Source organism: Ixodes scapularis, unplaced genomic scaffold (assembly GCF_016920785.2).
Source record: "Ixodes scapularis isolate PalLabHiFi unplaced genomic scaffold, ASM1692078v2 PGA_scaffold3__209_contigs__length_174095766, whole genome shotgun sequence".
NCBI lineage: Eukaryota > Metazoa > Arthropoda > Arachnida > Ixodida > Ixodidae > Ixodes > Ixodes scapularis.
Window position 1 is genome coordinate 130,462,350 of NW_024609868.1, and position 20,042 is coordinate 130,482,391.

The window sequence follows — 20,042 nt, forward strand, 5'->3', positions numbered from 1 at the left end:
GCCGACCGGGTTCCCGATTTAAGAACTTTATATTCGAAATTAGACAAGCGTTAAAAAAAAGTTCCACTATCACTATCACGCCCCTGCGCGTAAATTAAAAAAAAAAAGAAAGAAAAAAGAAAACGAGTTTGCACCGCATGGCGGAGAAAGGGTGCGGAAATTTTAACAAATGAAATTAATGATTGAGAGCATATGGGTTTGATACCATATTGTATATACACAGCTAAGGCATTTTTAAAATTTACAACGTGCAATCTTATAAATAACTTTTTTAATTTTCAATTTTTAATGGAAGTAGGGCAGCACTGGTCTCGTCGCACTTTGCCGAAGGTTCTAAAGGTTAGCAAGCCAACTAAACCTCAAGTTCCAAAAAAAAAAAAAAGCTCGCGACATCTTTTATAATTACAAATACAAAAAAAAAAGAAAAAAAAAACGGTTAAATTGTTTGTTGTAAAAGTGCCCGAGACGCTTGTTTTGACGTCGTCAGATGGTTCAACAGGTGAACGCGCGAGCTCGTAAATATTTTTCGAAGACATTACCATAGCGTTCTTTTTTATTCATGGCGTCCTTTTATCCCTGATGACCCGCGCTCAAGACCAGCCGACGCGGCGAACAGAAAGCAAAAATAGAAACTAGCTCACAGTACTCGCAAAGGAAGCAGTGTTCTCGGAGTCCGATCCATGCGCGCAAGCGCTGAGAGCAAAACTTAGGAGCAGCAAAATATACCGATAACAAAAACCTCGGAGAGCGGAGCAAAAGCAGACGGCGCCGAGAGCACTCGTCCGTTGTGTCGATAGGCGGGGAGGAGGAGGAGCATTGCACGCGCCGAACAACACCGGCAAAAAAAGTCGAGCAACGCCCGTCCTGCTTCCGCTCGGCAGTCTGATCCGACCGAAGAAGCCCCGGGGTCTACTCGCGCGCATCCGTACCGCAAGCCCTCGTTCCGTGTTCTCGCGTCGTGTGCGTCGTGTTTCATCGCCGAATTTTGGATCAACGACACCGCCTACCACCGCCACAGAACAAGCGTCGTCGTCATGGGTCAATGTGCAGGGAAGGCAGCGCCGCGGAGCGGCCGTGAGTAGAGTTTGCTTTCCAGCATGTGTATGGGGGCTTGTTTTTTATGTACGTGGTTTTTCTTTGTTACCTTGAAAGCAAGCAAACCCCGGAACGAAAGCTGTTCGTTGCTTCATTGTTCGAAACACGCGTGTTCTATTTATAGCTTTAGCGCGTATGCAGCTAACGATTCGGAATCCGCCGACAGAAGTGCATCTTTCATGTATCAATCGATCACTCGCTAAGCGAGAGTACAGGGTACAAGTACTACGTAGATCACTCTTATCCATTGAGGCATGTCATATTGCCACAAGTTGCTTCGTTTATTTTAACTAAGGGCTCTTCGCGGACATGGAGGCTGAACACGGGTACATGTCACTCAGGGATGATACGAAGTGGTACGACGGAAGCGCAGTACGCGATCAGCGTATTTACCAAACTTCAGTCGCTTACTACGCGTGTTTCAAAATTGTATGTCCTACGTTGTGCGGCGGACTGTTTGCTCCCCCGGCATATACAGTCATTTGTTTTTCGAAATTGTTTTTGACCAAATGACAAGCCGGGTTGTTTGTCAGACCGCGTAGCCACAAAGAAGTTCGACGTTAAATTGAAGAGTGTGAGGATGTGCGGATTAGCAGAACTCATAATGGGGACGATTACACAAGCTACACCTTAAAAAAAAGAAAACTTGGAAAAGGAGTTGAACCTTATAGCACACAATTTGGAGCAGGTATGTGTAGAAAAAACATATTTCGAAAAATTTGGCCCGGAATAAACGGCCCCGGAAAAAAAGGTCCGGGACGAAATGGCCCTGGAAATAATGGTCCCAAGTAGCAACTATAAAAAAATAATCACCTGGGGTTTAAAAAAAAAAAATGTATTCCCCGTGGAAGTGTTGTTGAAATGAGAGATTATAACCTCGAGAATTTCCTCATTACTGTAATCACATTTTGGTTTAGAGTGTTGTCATGTTTTTTAATGGGAAGAAACAGGGATATGCATTCTCGGTACATGCAGAAATGTTAGACTCCAATTGTATGGCCGACAGCACACAGGAACTCCTAATTGTTATCGTCCCAATACGCCTCACAGAAATTCTCGGGACGGCGTTGCGTTTAGAGGAGCGTCGGTCGACTTGCTCATCTTCTTGGGAGGATCGCCGACTCGGCCCGGGACCAAATTTATGGTTACGGTCGATTTCTCTGCGTAAGGCCTCGATGGCATTCGGCACAGTTGGATGATTCGTCGCTAAGACCGACAATGATTAAAATCAACCTGCCCTACGCTTCACGGCGGTGCGCCAAAGTTCATCTTCCGGTTGTTGTTTTTTAATCACAAAATTATATTACGGCATTTCAAACCATAAAGTGATCACTGTATTGCGGAAAATTCGCATGGTTTATATATATATTTAATTTCAAAATGGGTTCTGCGGGAAATATATTTATTACCCCTTGGAACCATTTTTTCCGAGCCTTTTTTATTTTCTGGGGAGATATGTTTCCGAAACCCTGGAGCAGATAGTCATATGTGCAGACTAAATATTGCACGTGCCCCAAAGGCAGTCCATCGAATGAAGAGCTTGTTTTTCAGCTAGGCTGGGAACTATACATCGGATGCGGACAATAATTCAGAAATATGTATTTATTAGTCGGCTATCGTGTTTTCAGTATATACCGATAAACCCCGAAAATTAACCCCCGGAGCCGGTTGAACAAATATCGGGGAAAACCGAAGAGCCTCGAATTGGAGCCGTCTTCGAATAAAAAACGCACAAGTTTAATGCAGCAAAAAAAAAAAAAAAAAAAGGCTAATTTAGGGCATTGTTTTGAGTTAACCCGGAAGACAGCCCCCTAAACATTCACCGAGGCTGCCTCTTTCTTCGGAACCCCCATTCCTTTTCTCGTCTCTTTTTCTTATCAAACATGCATACATAAAATAGGCGTTTATCCACATAAGCTCTGATAAACGTGGATTTTTTTGTCCGACATCAAGTATTGACAACAAGGGACACCGAATTTTTGAAACAAAACAACAACAACAACAACAACAATAAAAATTCCATTGGATTTAAAGAGGAAACCCTAAAAAATGCTAGGCCCTACTTATGAGTTGAAGTTTGAACCACTATGTAATTTACTTTTGCGCGTGTTACTACGTAACACAAGTAAAAACACATGAGTTGTTTAAACACAATAAAATAATGTTTAATCATGTTACATTTTAAAGGTTTCTTCATAAATCTGTGGGGATTGAATTTGCAAACGATTTTCTCAAGGTAATAGTTCCACGCTCGCTCAAGCTTAGAAGTGTGATGACGTTTCTAAGCAGGACCCTGTTTAATATTTTTTTTTTTTTAAATCCTGCATTCTCGAATTAGCTATAAACGTTCCCAGCGCCTATCATCCAGGCAAAACATGCTGAGTGAGTGTGCTGTGGACGCATGTGCGAGGGTCTCATATTTTGTGGAAGCGAAGTACTGCGCACGCTTAGAACGAATTCCACAGCCCAGTAGACAAAGATGGCAGCGTCCTGAAGGCGATTATTGAAAAGCTCTATACGAGATAAAGCAGAGAATAGAAAGCATGAGTGTGGGGACATACCCATTGATTCGTTTCAAATACCCTATAGATAATCTCGATTCATAACGTTACCAACATGACGCAGAGATAAGTAGTGTAATTGATCCGTATTGCTAAACCAGCGTAGAACAATGGAGACTATTTCTAGAAGAACAGCAGCTAGCGCGACCGAACTCAATAAATATTTAAAAAAATACGCATAAAATTCATAATCATTAGAGCGTAGTTCAAACAAGGAACATACCAAAATAAAGGGCATTTTGCATTTGAAGTATTTTATTTCGTTTTATATGAATATGATCGGTCTTGTCAAGTTCGCGGCGTACACAGAATTATGACGACTAACGGTACTGTGATGATGATCCGGTCGGCAGCAGAGAAGACAATACCGAATAAGGAGATGAAACTCACAATGGATTTTTGAAGTCAGGGTCGGAAGATAGGGTCTTGGTGTCTTGGTGTCAAACAAATATGTTAGAACCTAGATAGACACGTTCTAAACAATGCCACCTGTGGACAAAGTTCCCAAAACGTTGTCCATTACAGGACATTCATTTTGAAACCGAAACTAAAGACGTTATATCCAATAGAGGGTTCGTTTTCACATGGGCTGTTTATTCATGAGCTGATATTTTAAACCATGGTAACATCTTTACGAATTGTTAGGTTTCTATAGATTTTATAACGTGATTAGGGAACAAAACCTCCCCCGAAGATTGTGCTGAGGGTGTGTCTGTCGTCTCCATACAGTCTGCTCAAACCACCGAAAGTGACTGGCAATTAACTTGTATATTGTGCTGCCCTGTAAGAACGCCTTTATGTAGCATGGGTATAAGGTTATATATTTTCCAACAGCACCTTGCCTTTGTTGTTGGGAAATAAACCTATTCATATATTGTTATTATATCCCCTAAATCAACGCCAAAAGCTTCTAATTGGAGTGATGTCTGCTGTTGAACTTCTGTTGTTTCAACAACTGGATTTTCAGTACGAACTGTGTTCTATACCATTCAAATTTTTTTAAGGGGTGCTAGTTTCGCATCTTAACCGCGAGGCCTGGCTAGCGTCCCCTTGCACGTTCTGATAGGCTTATGGTGCCAGCTGTTCTTCGTAGCTTTATCACTATATGGCGTCGTTATACTGGGGTGCCGGGCTCTGGATGTTGATATGATCGTCCGCCGCTGATAATGATGTATTTATGCGGGTTCAGCGCCGAACACGCTGGTTGTGAGAGGAATGCTCCCATTGAACTACTGTTGTTCCATTTTGCAGCGGTTTTATGGGCGATATAGCTGATCGCGAGATCGAAACATGGTAGAGAAAAGTATTGTAGTCAATAAAACAACATAAAATAGCTTTAACTACAAAATTTAGCGCGAGGCGCAGCTAAATTAATTCAGTTAAATTTACACGCGACGAAAATGTGCATACCGATATTTTTCTTGATTCGCTTGATTAAAAACCTAACAAGAAAAAAAGAACAGAATTTAGACATGATGCTACTGGATGTCAAGAAACCATGAACAATATGAACTGAATTTGAAATGAATATTTTATAGCTATAACTATCTTCGTGATCCATGTAAAATATAACTGCTGCGGTTATGGACCCCACCCGGATCGACATCCGAACCAAAAGGCTCATAGAAAAGCAGTGGATTGGAGCCGGTATATGTATAAATTTGCAAGTTGCCCAAATCGGAACAGAAACCAGAACATTTAACCAGATATATGAGGGTTGCTCAAACAGTAATGACTCACATTGTTTTCTCGTCCAGAAATAAGAAATGCAATATTAAATTCTTTCAGGTTGCAGCATAGATGTTTCCATCATACATGCGTGTGACTTCACGAATATTTCGCATATGACGCTGTTCTAATTGTACGTCAAGGTGGTGTCTATGAAGGACATGCATTGCAAGCAACGAGCTTTAATGAGTTTCTGGTGGCGGAGAAAAAAAAACTCTGGGAAAATTCACAACCATTTTTGCGCTGTGTAGGAAGTTATGCAATCAATGGGAGCACGGTTGAATGCTGGGGGAAAATAATTAAAGCTTCAGAAAATGGAGAAATGCAGCTGAGTGGTCGGTCGCATTTGGACCGTCCTGTCACCATCATCAGACATATTGCAGCGCCCCGATGAATTTATTCATGCGAAGAGACACATCAGAAACCGGCAACTGCTCCTAGAGCTTTTAGTCAGCAAATGTTGTGCATTGCCAGTTATTGAGGTCGTCGGCATGTGCGGCATAACAATAATCGAAGAGACATTTTTTATCCAGCTTGACAATGCCCGCCCTCACAAAAGTCTCACACTCTGGAAGCAATTGCCAACTTTTGCTCGATTGTACTGCCCCATCACCCCATAAGCTTGATTCGGCATCATCAAAATTTCATCTGTCCAGGCCACTAAAGGATAATAATAATAATAGTACCTTTATTTTTTCCAACAAAATACAATATATTTTACATTGTATTTGTTGTAAAATACACATACATGATCTGCGCTAAACATGGTTTGAACAAAAATACAATAACATAGCTTGTGGAGTGAGAACATGGCTACATCAGCAGAAAACGAGCTGGTACAGGAAAGTCATGCATGCCCTTGTTCTACGCTAGTTTAAGACTAGAAAACTGAGCAGGGACTATGTAAAACAATAGCATGTATGCAAGAAAGGTGCATTGGTGTTCGGTGTCAAGTTGATAAACATTTTGAATAAACAGTTGTCTGGAAAAACAATGTGGAGCTAATTACTTTTTGAGCAACCCTCGTATTATTGCCGCTTAGCTTTAAGAATGCATCACAAAAACATGTTAAGACGAAACTTTCAATAATACTCTTTGGCGGCCAGTGTACCGGAGAGTCGCATAGCGCGTGACATTTATGAGTTTCAGAGCCAAAGAGAGTGACATCTACATATTTTTGATTAAAACTATGCTAAAATACAATTAGATTATTAATCTAACATTTCTGAACCATTTCTTACATGATTTAAAATATTTTTAATAAAAATTCCAACTCGTTTATTTGCAGATGCGCATGCATTTCGTGTGATGCTAATCGGGCTACTCTATAAAATTTTCAAAATTGATTTCTAAGGTCATCAATTGTCTTCAAGACATTAGCCTCTAACTAAGATTTCCGGCTTTTTATATTTTCAAAAACAATATATGTAAGTCAAATATTATTTTCACGATTGACAAAAAAAAAAAAAAAAAAAACTACCAATCTTAAAATTGTGATTGACTCCTTTCTCATTTTAATTTGTGTAAGTTAACGTATATGGCATATGTATATTTTATTTCTGTATAGTGCAATGATTGACTGAGCTATCTAATTTACCACCGAATTTTATTGTATAAACCCTCTTTTTATAAAGAAATTGATGCTCAGTTTGCTATAATGCCTATGTGGAACACACCGCGATTTGATTGTTTAACAGGAAAAAGTTATGTTAGTGTTATGGCATTCCAACAAACGTTTCACGCATTTCGTTAAAACAAAATAAACTACTCCTTAAGGACATAAAAAAAGAAAACAAGTTTAAAAGATTCTCAAATAGTTACCATCCTCTTCACCGTAACGGGGCTGTTTCTGTTTTGGGCTGCAGTGTCCGACAATTATGACTATTAGGTACACACGTTTCTACCCAAAGCAATGAAGTCACTTGATACGAATAATATCGATGGTTGTTTGGAATCCAATATAGGGGGTGACGGGCAATTACGTGTGGTTGGATTGTTTAAAGGAACTATGAAGCGGCTCAGTCATATAGCTGTAACGCTTTAGAGTCTCACATATGTTTTTCGATAAACTATTTTTGAGAAAAAAAAAAAAAAACACGAAACACTGCTGTGACGTGAGTGAAAAGTCTGAGAGACAATTAATCTGTTATACCAATGTTTATAACTCTATTTTCTGTATAAAACGAAAAAAAGAGGGCGCCCATATGTGCCTATCATTCCTCCGCTAAAAAAAAAGAAAAAAAAAAAAAAGGTTCTCTGTCCCGTGAGGCGTAGACTTCCGCACGCCGATAAACTTCCCGGGTAGATGTAAATAAACATCATAAAATGAGCGGCCCCGGTCGTAGTGCTTTACGAGCGAAGCGGCGAGTCCTTTGTGCCGGGGCCCTTGCTTCGTAGGCGGGCAACACCTTTGTTCATGTGTGCCTCATGTCCTAGAGGGCGGAAGAAAGCAGTATCCAGGCGGTTCATCTGCGATGTTTTAACGCAGGATGTGTTTATTTGCTCATTTTCATTAAAACCCCCACGCTCGTCTCTAACGCTCGACCCTCACGCTCGGCCGTTACACCTAGGCTCAAGGTATAAGAACGGTATAGACCAGGTTGGTGAGGACAGGTAACACTTGGGTTATTAAGTCTAAGATGTAGACCAGCTTGATCAAACTAACAAAAACAGGACACGGAATGTGTCGAGCTACTATAAGCATAAAGTGTTTGGTTGTGGTAGGTCCGCACACATCAGTTTTACTTCATATTACACACAGCCGACATGCTCAACCCTCTCATTTCATGTGGATGACAGCTCAACACATTCAGTGTCCCCCTCTCTTTGTCATGATGAAGCTAGTGTAAATTTGAGGACTACGGTGCCTCCTCTAAGGCTATTGTGGGGGTCGCATATTTACTTTAAACGAGGTATCGAAATGGGGTAACGCTCTAAAATTGTGGTATAATGGCAGTTCGTTCCTTTGAACTTGCATATAAAAGGCGAGGGGGTGGAAGGAGGGGAGGGGAGGGAAGGCGGTATGCCTTTGGTTTTAGTGTTAAGGTTTTGACATAATTAACTTCTAAAATGCTACTTGTTCAAACCAATTACATTTACGATTAGGAATAAACGCACGCAGCATGATGTGGCTAAGCGTGGAATTGTAACGCTTGTTTCTAATCGTAAATCCAAAGCGATACATTTTCCAATCAAGAAAATACTTTGTTAGTACAGAATCTAAAATATTTCGACGAATTCTTAAGTATTTGAAGGTTGCGACATCTCGATTGCAAACCAGCTGGGAAAGTCAGGGCTGCCAGTCAGCGAAACGGCGGATCGCTGGTTACAAATGGAGGTTGAAAACGCGGATTCTTCAGCATGCCCTTGCTTTTGTAGGTGCAAGTTTGCTTCCCTCATGCTTCATTTTTTGAGTATTTTTTACCTCAGTGTTGGTTTATTATTTGCAAATAAATCGTAAATTTAAAAATATTACTGTAATTAAGAAAAAAAAAACGATTTTCTAAATATTCTTAGAGCACTACAAAAGCACGTATTCAAATACATATGTGTGAGGACACCGTTTTTCTTATCTAAACTGTTAAATTATCTTTAATTACGAAGCTACTTGGTAAATTACAGTCTTTACATTTACGTTTATCTAAAAATTCGCTATGCCGGTTTCTTTTTATCGTTTTGCCATGAATTTAATTGTTAGCGTTGACCTTGATGATTAACCAAATAGCCGCAATTTCTGATGTGGTACAATCTGCAAAAAGACCAAAGGCTGGAATTTTGAGAAGCTTCGCATCGAACTGCCAATAACCATTAATTTATGAACTATCGGGCAGGATATGGAACTATAGGGGGTGCTCTATCGAGCTTGTTGTCCCCACAACCCGGTGTTTAATAATACAGCAAAACAAAGAAATTGAACCTCGCCTAGCGGGGTCTAGGCACGAGCGCGTCGCTTTGACCATTGCATTGATCGCACGAGGAGCGGCCTTTGAATCGCCATCTTCAATTTTTCTGATCAGAAACAAACAAGAGCATTCGGGTTGTTGTCCCCAAAGCCGAACCGTACTGCTGGAGGCGTGACTGTTCGATCTCCTCCCCAATAGTCTGAATCAATTATGGTTCCTAAAACGCGGCTTTGAGTTGTGGGTTTCAGCGCCATGGGAACCATCCACGCATCGAGGTGTGCCAAGAATAGCAACACAGCTTGTCACAATCCTGGTGGTTTCGCAGAGCACTTCGACCATAAATGCCTGCACTCTATGAGGAGAGTTTGACGAATAAAAGGGATGAAAAAAAATTGGGGGACACTTAAGCTTCGCCTTTAGGAGTGGAACGCGATAACGTTATCGGTATACCCGTTCGCAAAGCCTTTTCATACAAACCTGCGCTCGTTCCCAAGGCGTGCAAGCGTGTGTGCGTGATATAGTCGGCATCGTCACGTGTCACCTGACATCACACGTGAGCGTTGTGAATTGTTTGAATTTCCCGTGAGAGGTCATGTAGCGTGACGTCACACGTGGAAATGTTTTCCGCTAATTTTGGCGGGAAACCTTTCGGCTAAATATTACGGGAAATTGCGGAAAAACTTTCCGGTAATTTTGTCGGGAAAGTTTCCCGCTAAATTTGTGGAGAAAAGTTCTCGCTAAATTTAGCGGACAATTTAACCCTTTTGACGTCACACTTGACGTCACGTGTGACGTTACCAGGTGCATGCCAGGAGTTTTTGGTCCGACCGACGCCGACGCCGATTTCTTGTGTGACACGAGCTCCTAAACGCTATCGCGGTAATAAGGTATATTAACCTTAGGATTCAGTATTCGATGTAAGACGAACGGTAACAAGGGCGTCCACACTGAACACGATTTGGGTCGGACGCGACAATTGTCGTGCGCTATTCAAAACTCATATTCGCTTCGGTGCACCTTTATGGCTTCAGTCGTTAAGCGCGCTGCCCGGGTACGATGCATGATGATTTTCAAATGACGTCAGTTAGTGAGTCAGACGCGCGAGGAGGTGCATCCTCGTCATCGTCTCCTCTTTTCTTGTTTTTGAGCGGGTTCGGGACTGGGGAGCGTCGAGGCCTTGGTCGACAGCCAGCAGTTACCGCGTCATGTGGCCTACGTCACGAGTTTAATGCAAGCGTACGCTTGGTCTCCCCCTATCAAAAATTGCTCGGAAGCGTACCGCAAGGGATGAAAAAACTGCACTTCATTCTGCCAGTCATTGTGAATTGTGTCCGGCGTGGACGTGGCCGTGGACGTGGGCGCGGGCAAGTCATGTGCAGATGAAGCGTCACGCAGAATGTCATATCCCAGGATTTTAAAATGTCGTTCTTTCCCACTACACTCACATTCCTACAATTAGCATGTGTGGCCCCAGACGACTCCAGAATTAAGTGGCTCGCTCTCTTCAACGACAATAAAAATGTATCGCAGGTAAATCCGCTGCCAAGTCGCAATGACATAAGCATTGACCACTGTCAATCCACCTTTCAAACTCGAAGCCGTTTTGAAAGATAGCGCGGCGTGGCGCCTAAGTTCAAGGGTGGGAAGTGTATTAAACCTCGAGGCTCGGTATCAGTCCTCTTCAGTGTGACAACACTTGACTTGCCCGATAAGGGCGCTGAGCCGATGCTTGACTCTTTTGTTTTCCTCCGCTGTAAGTACGTTGCCTGGCTTGCGTTTCCAATAAAAGCTTATCGGTGTCAAAATGGATGACTTTACAATCCGAGGAGCTCATTGGTGATCCGTGATCTCATTCAGCACCTTTTTAGGAACAGGTTCATGCAATCGCAGCTCTGTATAGTGTAATTACGGTAACAAACACAATGAGAAAATTTGGCAGTCGCGATGCCAGATGTCAAATCGCCCATCTTCATCGGTGTATAGCCAGGCGCGAGCGGTGTGTCAGCCACGACCCTTTGGGAAACTTTTCAATATTTCTTTGTACCGCAGCCACATCAATGCTAAAAAAAAAGTTAATGAAAGCCGAATCTAGTTTAGCAAAGACGAACAATAATGAATGGTGCTGAATTATACTCAGAAATCACGCCAAGAACCAAATAGATACTTATTACTTATGCCATTCACTGGTGCCCAAATGAAAGCGATTAAATAAAATATGCCATGTTTTACAACCAAGCAGCTAAAATGGAAGTTAGACATGTGTTTTTATTTTAAATCCTATATTTATTACGTCATAACCTAATCGAAAAAAAACGAAAAAAAAAACAACAACAAAACCCTAAAATATCGCATGAAAGCCAAATACCTCGCTTCAAGATGTCCTTTAGAATAAGCATATTTTTTTCTTTGATAAAAGCTTCTGGGCTTGCTATCAACGGTATGATCGAGCACGCCAGGGTACGGACTAATTTAATATTTAAGAAGTTCCAGTGTTTGTTTTGTTTTAAAGTATGTCGCTCACAGAGCTACTGATCGTTCATTTTCACGCTTTTGAATGTATATACCCGAAGAAAATCTAAGCCAATCCCGCGCAGACCGAGAGTTTGATCTCAAAGTCTTGGTCAGAAGGTTTTAGCTAGCGTTTTATGTGCTATTAAAATGATGCATGAATCACAGCGGATAGGCGAGGATTCAGTAATGAATGAATGAATGCTAACGGTTGTACCCTTTATAACGGATAGTAGCTTGCGCCACCTACGCTAAAAATGGAAAACCAAAAGTATGATTTCTTTCCTTCGCAAATTTGCTAAGCCTCTACAATTTCGTAACTGTTACCAGGCGGTGTGATATATCTCCAGGATGAACTTTGGGGGATCGGGCGAAATAAACTAAAAACATCACCCCCGCCTATTTCCCCCGGCAGGGTGTCATCAATTTTTCTCTTGTCAAACCTACTCGGCGTCACCCCGGCGCCGGGCCCACTGGGAGACAGGTCGGAGTCTCTGGGCCGGAGCCACGCGAAAGGGAGTCCCAATTTTCCTCTTTCCGCTGTCCCAGGAGCTTCAGTTAGTTGTGCGCCATTCAATTCTGCCAATATAATTTCCATGAGTCATCCAATCTCCTCTTTGTTATTAAAATGCGCTTATCATCCACCCTTCCATTATCCTATGCAAACCCAAGCGCTCCCGCTAAATCTGTCCCCCCCCCCCCCCCCCCCCCCCTCCGGCAGGTTGTTGGCGAGCCCTGTGCACCTCGACACCAGATGTTCTATATTGTCTGGTCTTCCCCTTGGCGTAAGGCACAGCGCGTATCCATTTCCTCATACTTTGTCCTATATGTCCTAGTCCTTAACACTCCCGCTCTAACATCGAATAACAACGAGCTACCCCGTGAATTATCATAGGAATATTCCTTCCTCATTTCCCTTTTTCGTCTCCTCTACATACTTTAAGCTGATTTTCCCCCTGCATTTTTTTCTCCAACATCTTTCTCTCGGCTTCTTTTACTTCCTTTTTCACTGAGGTAGTCTACTTCGCACCAGCACTTAATTGTTGGTATTTGAATTTTAGTTTTCGAACTCGGCTTGTCCATTTAGTGTTCAAACTTTCCACGTCGACTTTGTCGTCTTTGGCGCAGCCGGTAGCTGACTCGTCGAAGGTTCTGGAAAAGCCGTCACTGTGCTTTCAGCCTGACTTGTCGACCACGGCCACCTCGTACTCTTGCAGTCGTAGGCTCCATCGAGCGAGGCGTCTCGATGGGTCCTTCAGGCTTGCTAACCAGCACAGCGAGGGGTGGTCGGTGACCACTTTAAAAGGGATCCCGTATCAGTACGGGTGGAATTTCGTGATGGCCCAGAGGACGGCGAGACATTCCTTCTCGGTCGTCGAGTAATTTCGTTCTGCGTTCGACACCGTCCGACTAGTGTAGGCGATTGCACGCTCTGTACCCTCCTGTCGTTGGACCGCGCCGGATCCTGTATTGCTGGCGTCCGTGTGAACTTCTGTTTCGGCGGACTGGTCGAAGTGGCCAAGAATAGGTGGTGACTGGAGTCGTCGCTTTAGCTCGGTCAATGCCTGTTGTTGTTTTCTTCCCATTCATAAGTCAGGGTGTCTTTCGTGAGGTGTGTGAGCGGCGCAGAAATCTTGGCGAACTCCCGAACGAACCGCCTCAGTACGCGCAAATTACCAAAACTATTCGGACGGCCTTCTTTTCGGTGGGCGGTGGAAATGCGCTACGGCGCGAGTCTTCTCAGGGTCATGACAAACACCTTCTTTCCTCACAACGTGGCCCAGGAACTTTTGTTTGCCGTAGTCGAACCGACACTTTGTCGGCTTGAGGGTGAGTCCGGCGGTCCTGATAGCGTGAATAACGGCCCGAAGGCGTCGCAAGGTCTACTCGAAGTTGGGCGAGAATACCACGGCGTCGTCGAGGTAAAGGGGAGAGTTCTGCCATTTGAGGTCTGCCAGTACGGTGTCACGGTGTCCATAGCATGCCTGAAAGTTGACGGCTCCGTTCACAGTACGAAGAGATCCCCGCAAACTCGTACAGTTCATTGGGCGTGAGGAAGGCAGTCTTCTCTCGGCCCCGTTCGTCGACTTCGATTTGCCAGTAGCCACTCTTCAGATCCATCGACGAGAAGTAGCGGGAGTGGCGCAGCCGGTACAGTGTATCGTCCAAAGGGGGAAAGTGGGCGGGGGGGGGGGGGGGGGGGGAGGCCGTTTTCAGCCGCCGGTAGTCTACACAGAATTGAAGCCTTCCGTCCTTCATTTGGACCAGTACGACTGGAGAGGCCCACGGGCTGCTTGAAGGCTGGATGATATCGTCGTTGAGCCTCTCTTGCACTTGTTCATATATGGCCTCTCCTTCCTTTGGGGAGACCCGGTACAGCGGCCGATGCACAGGGGGCGAGCGCATCGTCGTTTGTAACGATGCGATGTTTCGCAACTGTTGTCTGGCACACTTTCAACGTCGTCCAGTGCAGTTGGTTAATTCGGCGAGGAGATATCTGAGCTGTCGTTGTTCCGTGGCACTGTGCCTGGGGCTAACGACGAGCTGCGGCGGCGGTGTACTGTACGCCTGAGATGGCGAGGGCTCATTGGAGATCAAGACGATTACGGCGGCGTTCCGGAGTTCCTCGACGTGGCCGAAAGGCGGTACTTTTCGTGAGGAGCTACGCCTACTGTCGAAAGTTCGCCGCGAGGACCACAGTGCGTCCATCCTGCAGCTCTGTTACGCCCCTGGCGACGGCTATTCTTCTTCCGAGAAACATTTGGATGTTGCCTTCCAGAAGACTCTTCCCCGCGGGCGACTGCATCGGTCGCGACGGACACAAGAACACTCGACCGCGGCGGCAGGTTCACGTGGTCCGGAATGAGTCGGATAGCTGCTGGCGCCGTTTTGCATCCCTTCAGAGTTAGGGCGGGCTTTCGCAGTGTTCACTTGTTCGCCCCAAGTTCGATCACGGCACCGTATTCTCACAGGAAGTCCATGCCAAGGATCGCCGCGCTTTCTTGTCGGGCAGACGATCATGTTCGGACCTTCGTGCGGCGTGCCCACATTGATAGTTCGTGCGCCGTTCCCGCAACGAAACCTCGTGCGGCGTTCCCGCAGCGAAGACGACCCCCCAAAAGAGCACGAAACAGTGCCCAAATTCAACCGGAAACAGGCTAGGAATCGAAATGCCAGCCTGATTGAAAATAAGGCCCCACATTGGGGCGCCAGTTTCTGCGGGCTTCGAACTCCGATTTCTTCAGACCCTGCCCCTGGATGAACATGACACGGCAACACCTCGTTCTCAGCAGAAGGGTTTCTTGACTCACTTATCGCCTGGGGAGTTTCGGGAACGGGGAGCGATCATGAGCGAGGCCTTGGGGAGGTCCGCTGCCACTGCAGCTGCTCCTAGTCCCAGCGGTGGTCGTCGAAACCACGTCATGGGGATGTCGTCAACCAGGGTCGCTGTCTGGTCCGTCCGTCGAGTCCTGCTCTCGACGTCGCGTTCGCACCTCCGTCTTCCGCCGACTCCCGTGCCAGCGTCTTACTTCTCTCCGGTCACCGCTCCACGCTCCTTCGTGTCCGCCGCTCGAGAGAGCCTCCCCTTTGTTGCGGGACGTGTCCCCTTTTCACGCCTTGGACCCTTTGTTCTGAGAAGCCAGTCGCGTGACGTCAGATGACTTAGGGGTGTGGCGCAGCCGGACCTCCAGGTGCGCGAGGCCATCGAAGCTCCCCGAGGCTTGACACATCTCGGTGGCATTGAGAGCATTAAGCGCGATCCAAACCAACGCGTGTTTGTGGGCTTAGGCCGTGCGGCTCCCATAAATTGCGTATTTTGTGACGTAGCGCTGAAGCCTTTCCCCTTCCGCATAAGAAAGTTGGATGATGTCAACTTTTTCCTCAGGCGCACGAAAACACACTGTGACGTAGTAGGGCGCTCCTCTCCCGACCAATCGGTAGAGGGCACTGGTCCCGGCTCCGCGTTTCTTCGCCGTCTGGCGCTGCTGCTCTCCTCTCGCCCGAAGCCGCACCGTCCTAACGAACACGCATGGTTATGACTCAGAAAACGCCCCGGAAACAGCAAAAACGTCACGAAATACGCAATTGCCGGAAAGCGCACGGCCTACGCACGCACAAAAAACGCGTTGGTAGGGATCGCGCTTTAAGCTTTTGCCAGGCCAACGACGGAGTCCGAGTAGTTGGAAAGTCGAGCCCCGAGGCTTAGCGCGAAGGGGGTCAGCCAGATCTCCACACCTTTCACTAGCACTCCCGAATTGCCTTATTCCCTTTCCCCTTCCCATCGATTGTAACCCACCCAAAATAACCTGCCCAAATAGGGTGGTTTCTCATATCTCTAAGATGCGTCTCTGCAATTCATACACTACAAGATCTTCGTAATTTAATTGTTCCGCAATATCTTCTTACCTCACTCTACTTATGCCCCCCCCCCCCCCGCCCCCCCCCCGCCCCTGCATGTATATATCTCCTATAATGACCTCTTTTTTTTTCTTCTTCTGCGGCGCTTCCTCCCAACCTCCCTATTCGCGTTTGAACCCTTAGGTACCAGCGGGCTGTGGCGGCTCCTTAAACAGCCTTTGCTATACAGTCCATCCTCCGCCCCACCCGCATCCCCTTCTGTTCCCCATAGTGGATGCCGTCTCGGCTGAAAGGGGAGATCGGACTTTTCTGGCATACCTCCCTGCTTATATTCATGACCTCGTATCTGTTCTTAGAGCTCGGTCTCTTGACGTTCCACTTAGCCTCCTGGACCACTCTCTCTCTACCTACTCCTCAGCCTCTGACCTCTGGGACGGTGCACATTACGGTGTGCACCATCCCTGAGGTAATGACCCTCAGTTGCTTCACGCCCTCCTCGATGTGTGTAGGCAGGTCCCTTCCCCTTTTACCAAAGACGTTATTCAATGCAGCGTGTACCACCACAAGGGTTTTCACCCCTTTGTTCACGGACATCATGTCCACTGCCGTGTCCATCACCTCCTCCAACCCCCTGCCTGTTTGGGCTGTAACATTTACTTTTCCATCTCCCTTGACCTTGCTGGCGATCCCCGCTGTGCACCTAAACACATTAGAGCTCCCAACTAGCAACACTCTCCGCCCTCTTCCCTGTTTTGTCTCAGTATCGCTGGTTTGGTGTCTGTCAGAGTAAGGGGTTGCTGTTGCACCACCGTACTGTTCAACGGCCCAGCTGTCTTTGCCGCCACACAAGCGTATTTGTCCTCTGTCCCCTCTCCCTTTACAACCGACACTGCATCAACTGCTCCTCCCTCCGTCTCCTGTCTCTTCATCTCCTAAAGCTGACGTCCCACCCTTTCTATCTCCTTTTCCACAGCCTCCTCGCCCTGCCTTCTTCAGTAACCTCACCTCCAGTGTCCATTCCAATGCTCCATGTTTATCTTTGTTGTACTTTTGCCTGGCCTTCACCTCCTCCTGCTGCCTTTGCCAGGCCTCCTCTAGCACCTCTCGCTTCTTTCTCTCTCTGTTAAACTCCGTCCGTATTTCCTTTGACTCGTCTAACTCAACCGCCCAGTCTCTTTCTATCTTCTTAGGACATGCCCTTAAAGAAACTATAAACATTAACAATGTCGCCGCTTCTAATTACGCTTGTTTTGGTGACACTATATCCGAATGTCTTCTGAAAGAATCGCATTTTTTTAGGTTTGTTTTAAGTCTATTTTCAACTCTTCTTTTCCGGTTATACAGTTGATAGTACAATAAAAAAAGAACAATAGAGTCCTCATTTTGTGACAATTGAATGTTGCGAAGGAGAGCTGCCAAGACCTTGAGGCCGACGGCTCTTTCAATGCAGGCGGAGTAGCTACGACGTTTCTCAATTTGTGGGTGCACCGAAGCGAGGTCGCAATATTTTTAATGACTTCCGTATTCCGTGGATATAAAGTTAAACAAGATACACTTCATCATTGACCGTTTTTCAATAATATAAACAGGCTGACCGTACTACTCTTTAGGCGCCTTTAACCATGCGTGTTTGTGATACATAATATATTGCCTAGGATTCAAGTGTTTAAAAATACTAACAAACCGCTATGGCGCTTACTTGCTTCCCTATAAGATTTATGGCATCCATTGCCGAAGTTTGTAGATTTATTTTGGTGCACTGAGAGCATACATGGATTTCAGATAGTTTTAATTACTCAAATAAATGCCTATTGAATCCTTCTAGTAAAATATTTGTAAACATTTCGGGTATGTCACTGGGTGGCTCCGTAATAACCAAATAGATCGTGTTTAAGCTCAGTTACTAGCGTAAAGAGGAACAACTCAAGAATTGCACTTGAGTAAAATATTTAGTTTTACGCTAATGTGATTCTGTACTGTGTCCAGCATGGCATTCAAAGTAAGCTATATTCCGTCAGCCTTCCTCCCTCAGCCTTCTTCTTCTTCTCAGCCCTTTTAGTGAAGGTCACTATAAAAAAGGGGAGATTATGAAGGTGCTAAATTCCAAAATATGAAACTTTGTATTGTTCATGCAGAATTTGAAAAGCTTTGCTCTTTGAACTGTGAGAGAGTTATGCCCCTGTGCTTTTTTACATAGTGCTGATCTTGGCTGAGATTGCCCGTAAGCAAAATCAAAAACACAGCTACGTCATGGATCTAGAGAGGGATGATGTAGATTTGCCTAATTACAGTAAGCTTCCTAGTGATATCGGGCTCACGAAGAAAATTCGGGTGTTCATAACTCGGACAATTTCACGCCAAAAATGTAGTATTACTGTCCACTATCTATATATAAAAGTAAAAAAAAAAAAGAAAACCTTTCAGAGTGTTAATAAAAAAAGAAAAAAAAAAAGATGCTTCTCTGAACCGGAAGGTAAAATAACTTATCTTTACTTCTTTGTTTACAAGTCATTACCCGTCTCGAGATCACGTAATAGTTCAGTTTATTACTTCATTTATTTGAATACCCTCGGTCAGTATCTGAAACTTGACAGGACGAAAATGTGACGTTTTCGTTTCAATATATCAAGTGTTGGCGTGTTTCTGGTCCATAAAAAGATAGCATCACTATTGCAAAAAATACGTTTTAACTTATTGTTCCCAGACCACTTGGATGAAATGTTACAGAGGAATAGCGCGTTAAAATATACCAGGCTTGTTTTGCTCCGTCATAAATTTATTTATATTGTCATTGATGACCATTATGGTCCACAATGTCCTCAAATACAAGGGTATCCTATTCAGTAATTTCCCGCGCGTCAAAAAGTTGCGCAGCATTTATAACTTTAGAGAGTGAAATCATAATCCTTGTTCTTCACGAACTGTATCCCCATAATTTCAGGAGCCAAGCAGAGAACTTTAGTCAGCGACTAACAAAAGTAGAATTTATAAACAAACTCCTAGAACTTACCAACGCGCCGTCCTAAGGATGCCTCATGCTTACGGAACTTTGTTTATATTGCGAACGAAGCGCTTCAGGGCACGTAGGAAGCCGCATGTATAGGCACAAAAGCTACACTTGCGGTGATCAAGCTTCATAAACAAGACGAGGTGCTCCGTGCTCGAGCTCTTATTTTCCCCTACTCAAGCCCGCCAAATAGTCGCGACGGTCTTGGCTCTCAAATTACGCTGCGTCATAAAACATTTCACTCGGGAGCTCTGGAAAAAATGCATAACCAGGGTCAAGTTACAAGGTTTCTTAAAAACTCGAGGGAAAATAATACAGTTGCACGACAGCTTCGTTTCTTGCGCATAAATTGGAGTCTTGGTCGAGACTTTGAAATCTAGTTAATTGGAATGACTCTTAGTTATCATTGTTTTGGCAGCGCCGGTTCCCAACGACAAGAAGAGCAAAGCAGAAAAAAAAAAAAAAAACGCATGACAAAAATTGTTGTGAGTGTTACAGCTCTTAAATGCTGCTCTAATAAGAAATAATTGAACTCATTTATACTGGATGCCTGCAAAACTACCATCCAGTTTGTTTTAGGAAAATCGAGTTCGTTCAATATTATATTATGCAACAAAAATATTTTTTCACGACGAAGGAAGATGTCCGACCACCCTACGGATGCGGCAGACGCAAACAACAGGCCAAGGCGTTATCGATTGTTTCCAGCTCCTTTACACTGTCTCGGTCATTGAACTTTCAAGGTATAAAAATATAAAGACACAAACAAAAGAGGGTGGAGGTCACTTCAAAATTAAGAAAATTGGAGACATTTTTTTTCTAGTGCTGAACATGGATATATATATATATATATATATATATATATATATATACAACGCGGGC

At 44.5% G+C, this 20,042-nt stretch overlaps 1 protein-coding gene across 1 annotated transcript in view; it reads left to right on the forward strand.

Annotated features, from left to right (window-relative positions):
• The first annotated feature begins 765 nt into the window (after positions 1 to 765).
• The window catches only part of LOC8052374 (Golgi-associated plant pathogenesis-related protein 1), a 119,763-nt gene continuing 100,486 nt past the window's right edge, over positions 766 to 20,042 (forward strand). Inside the window, exon 1 of the mRNA XM_029983478.4 lies at positions 766 to 1,074. Within this exon, the coding sequence (XP_029839338.1) occupies positions 1,035 to 1,074 (40 nt within the window). The 5' untranslated portion in view covers positions 766 to 1,034. The remainder of the gene's footprint in view (positions 1,075 to 20,042) is intronic.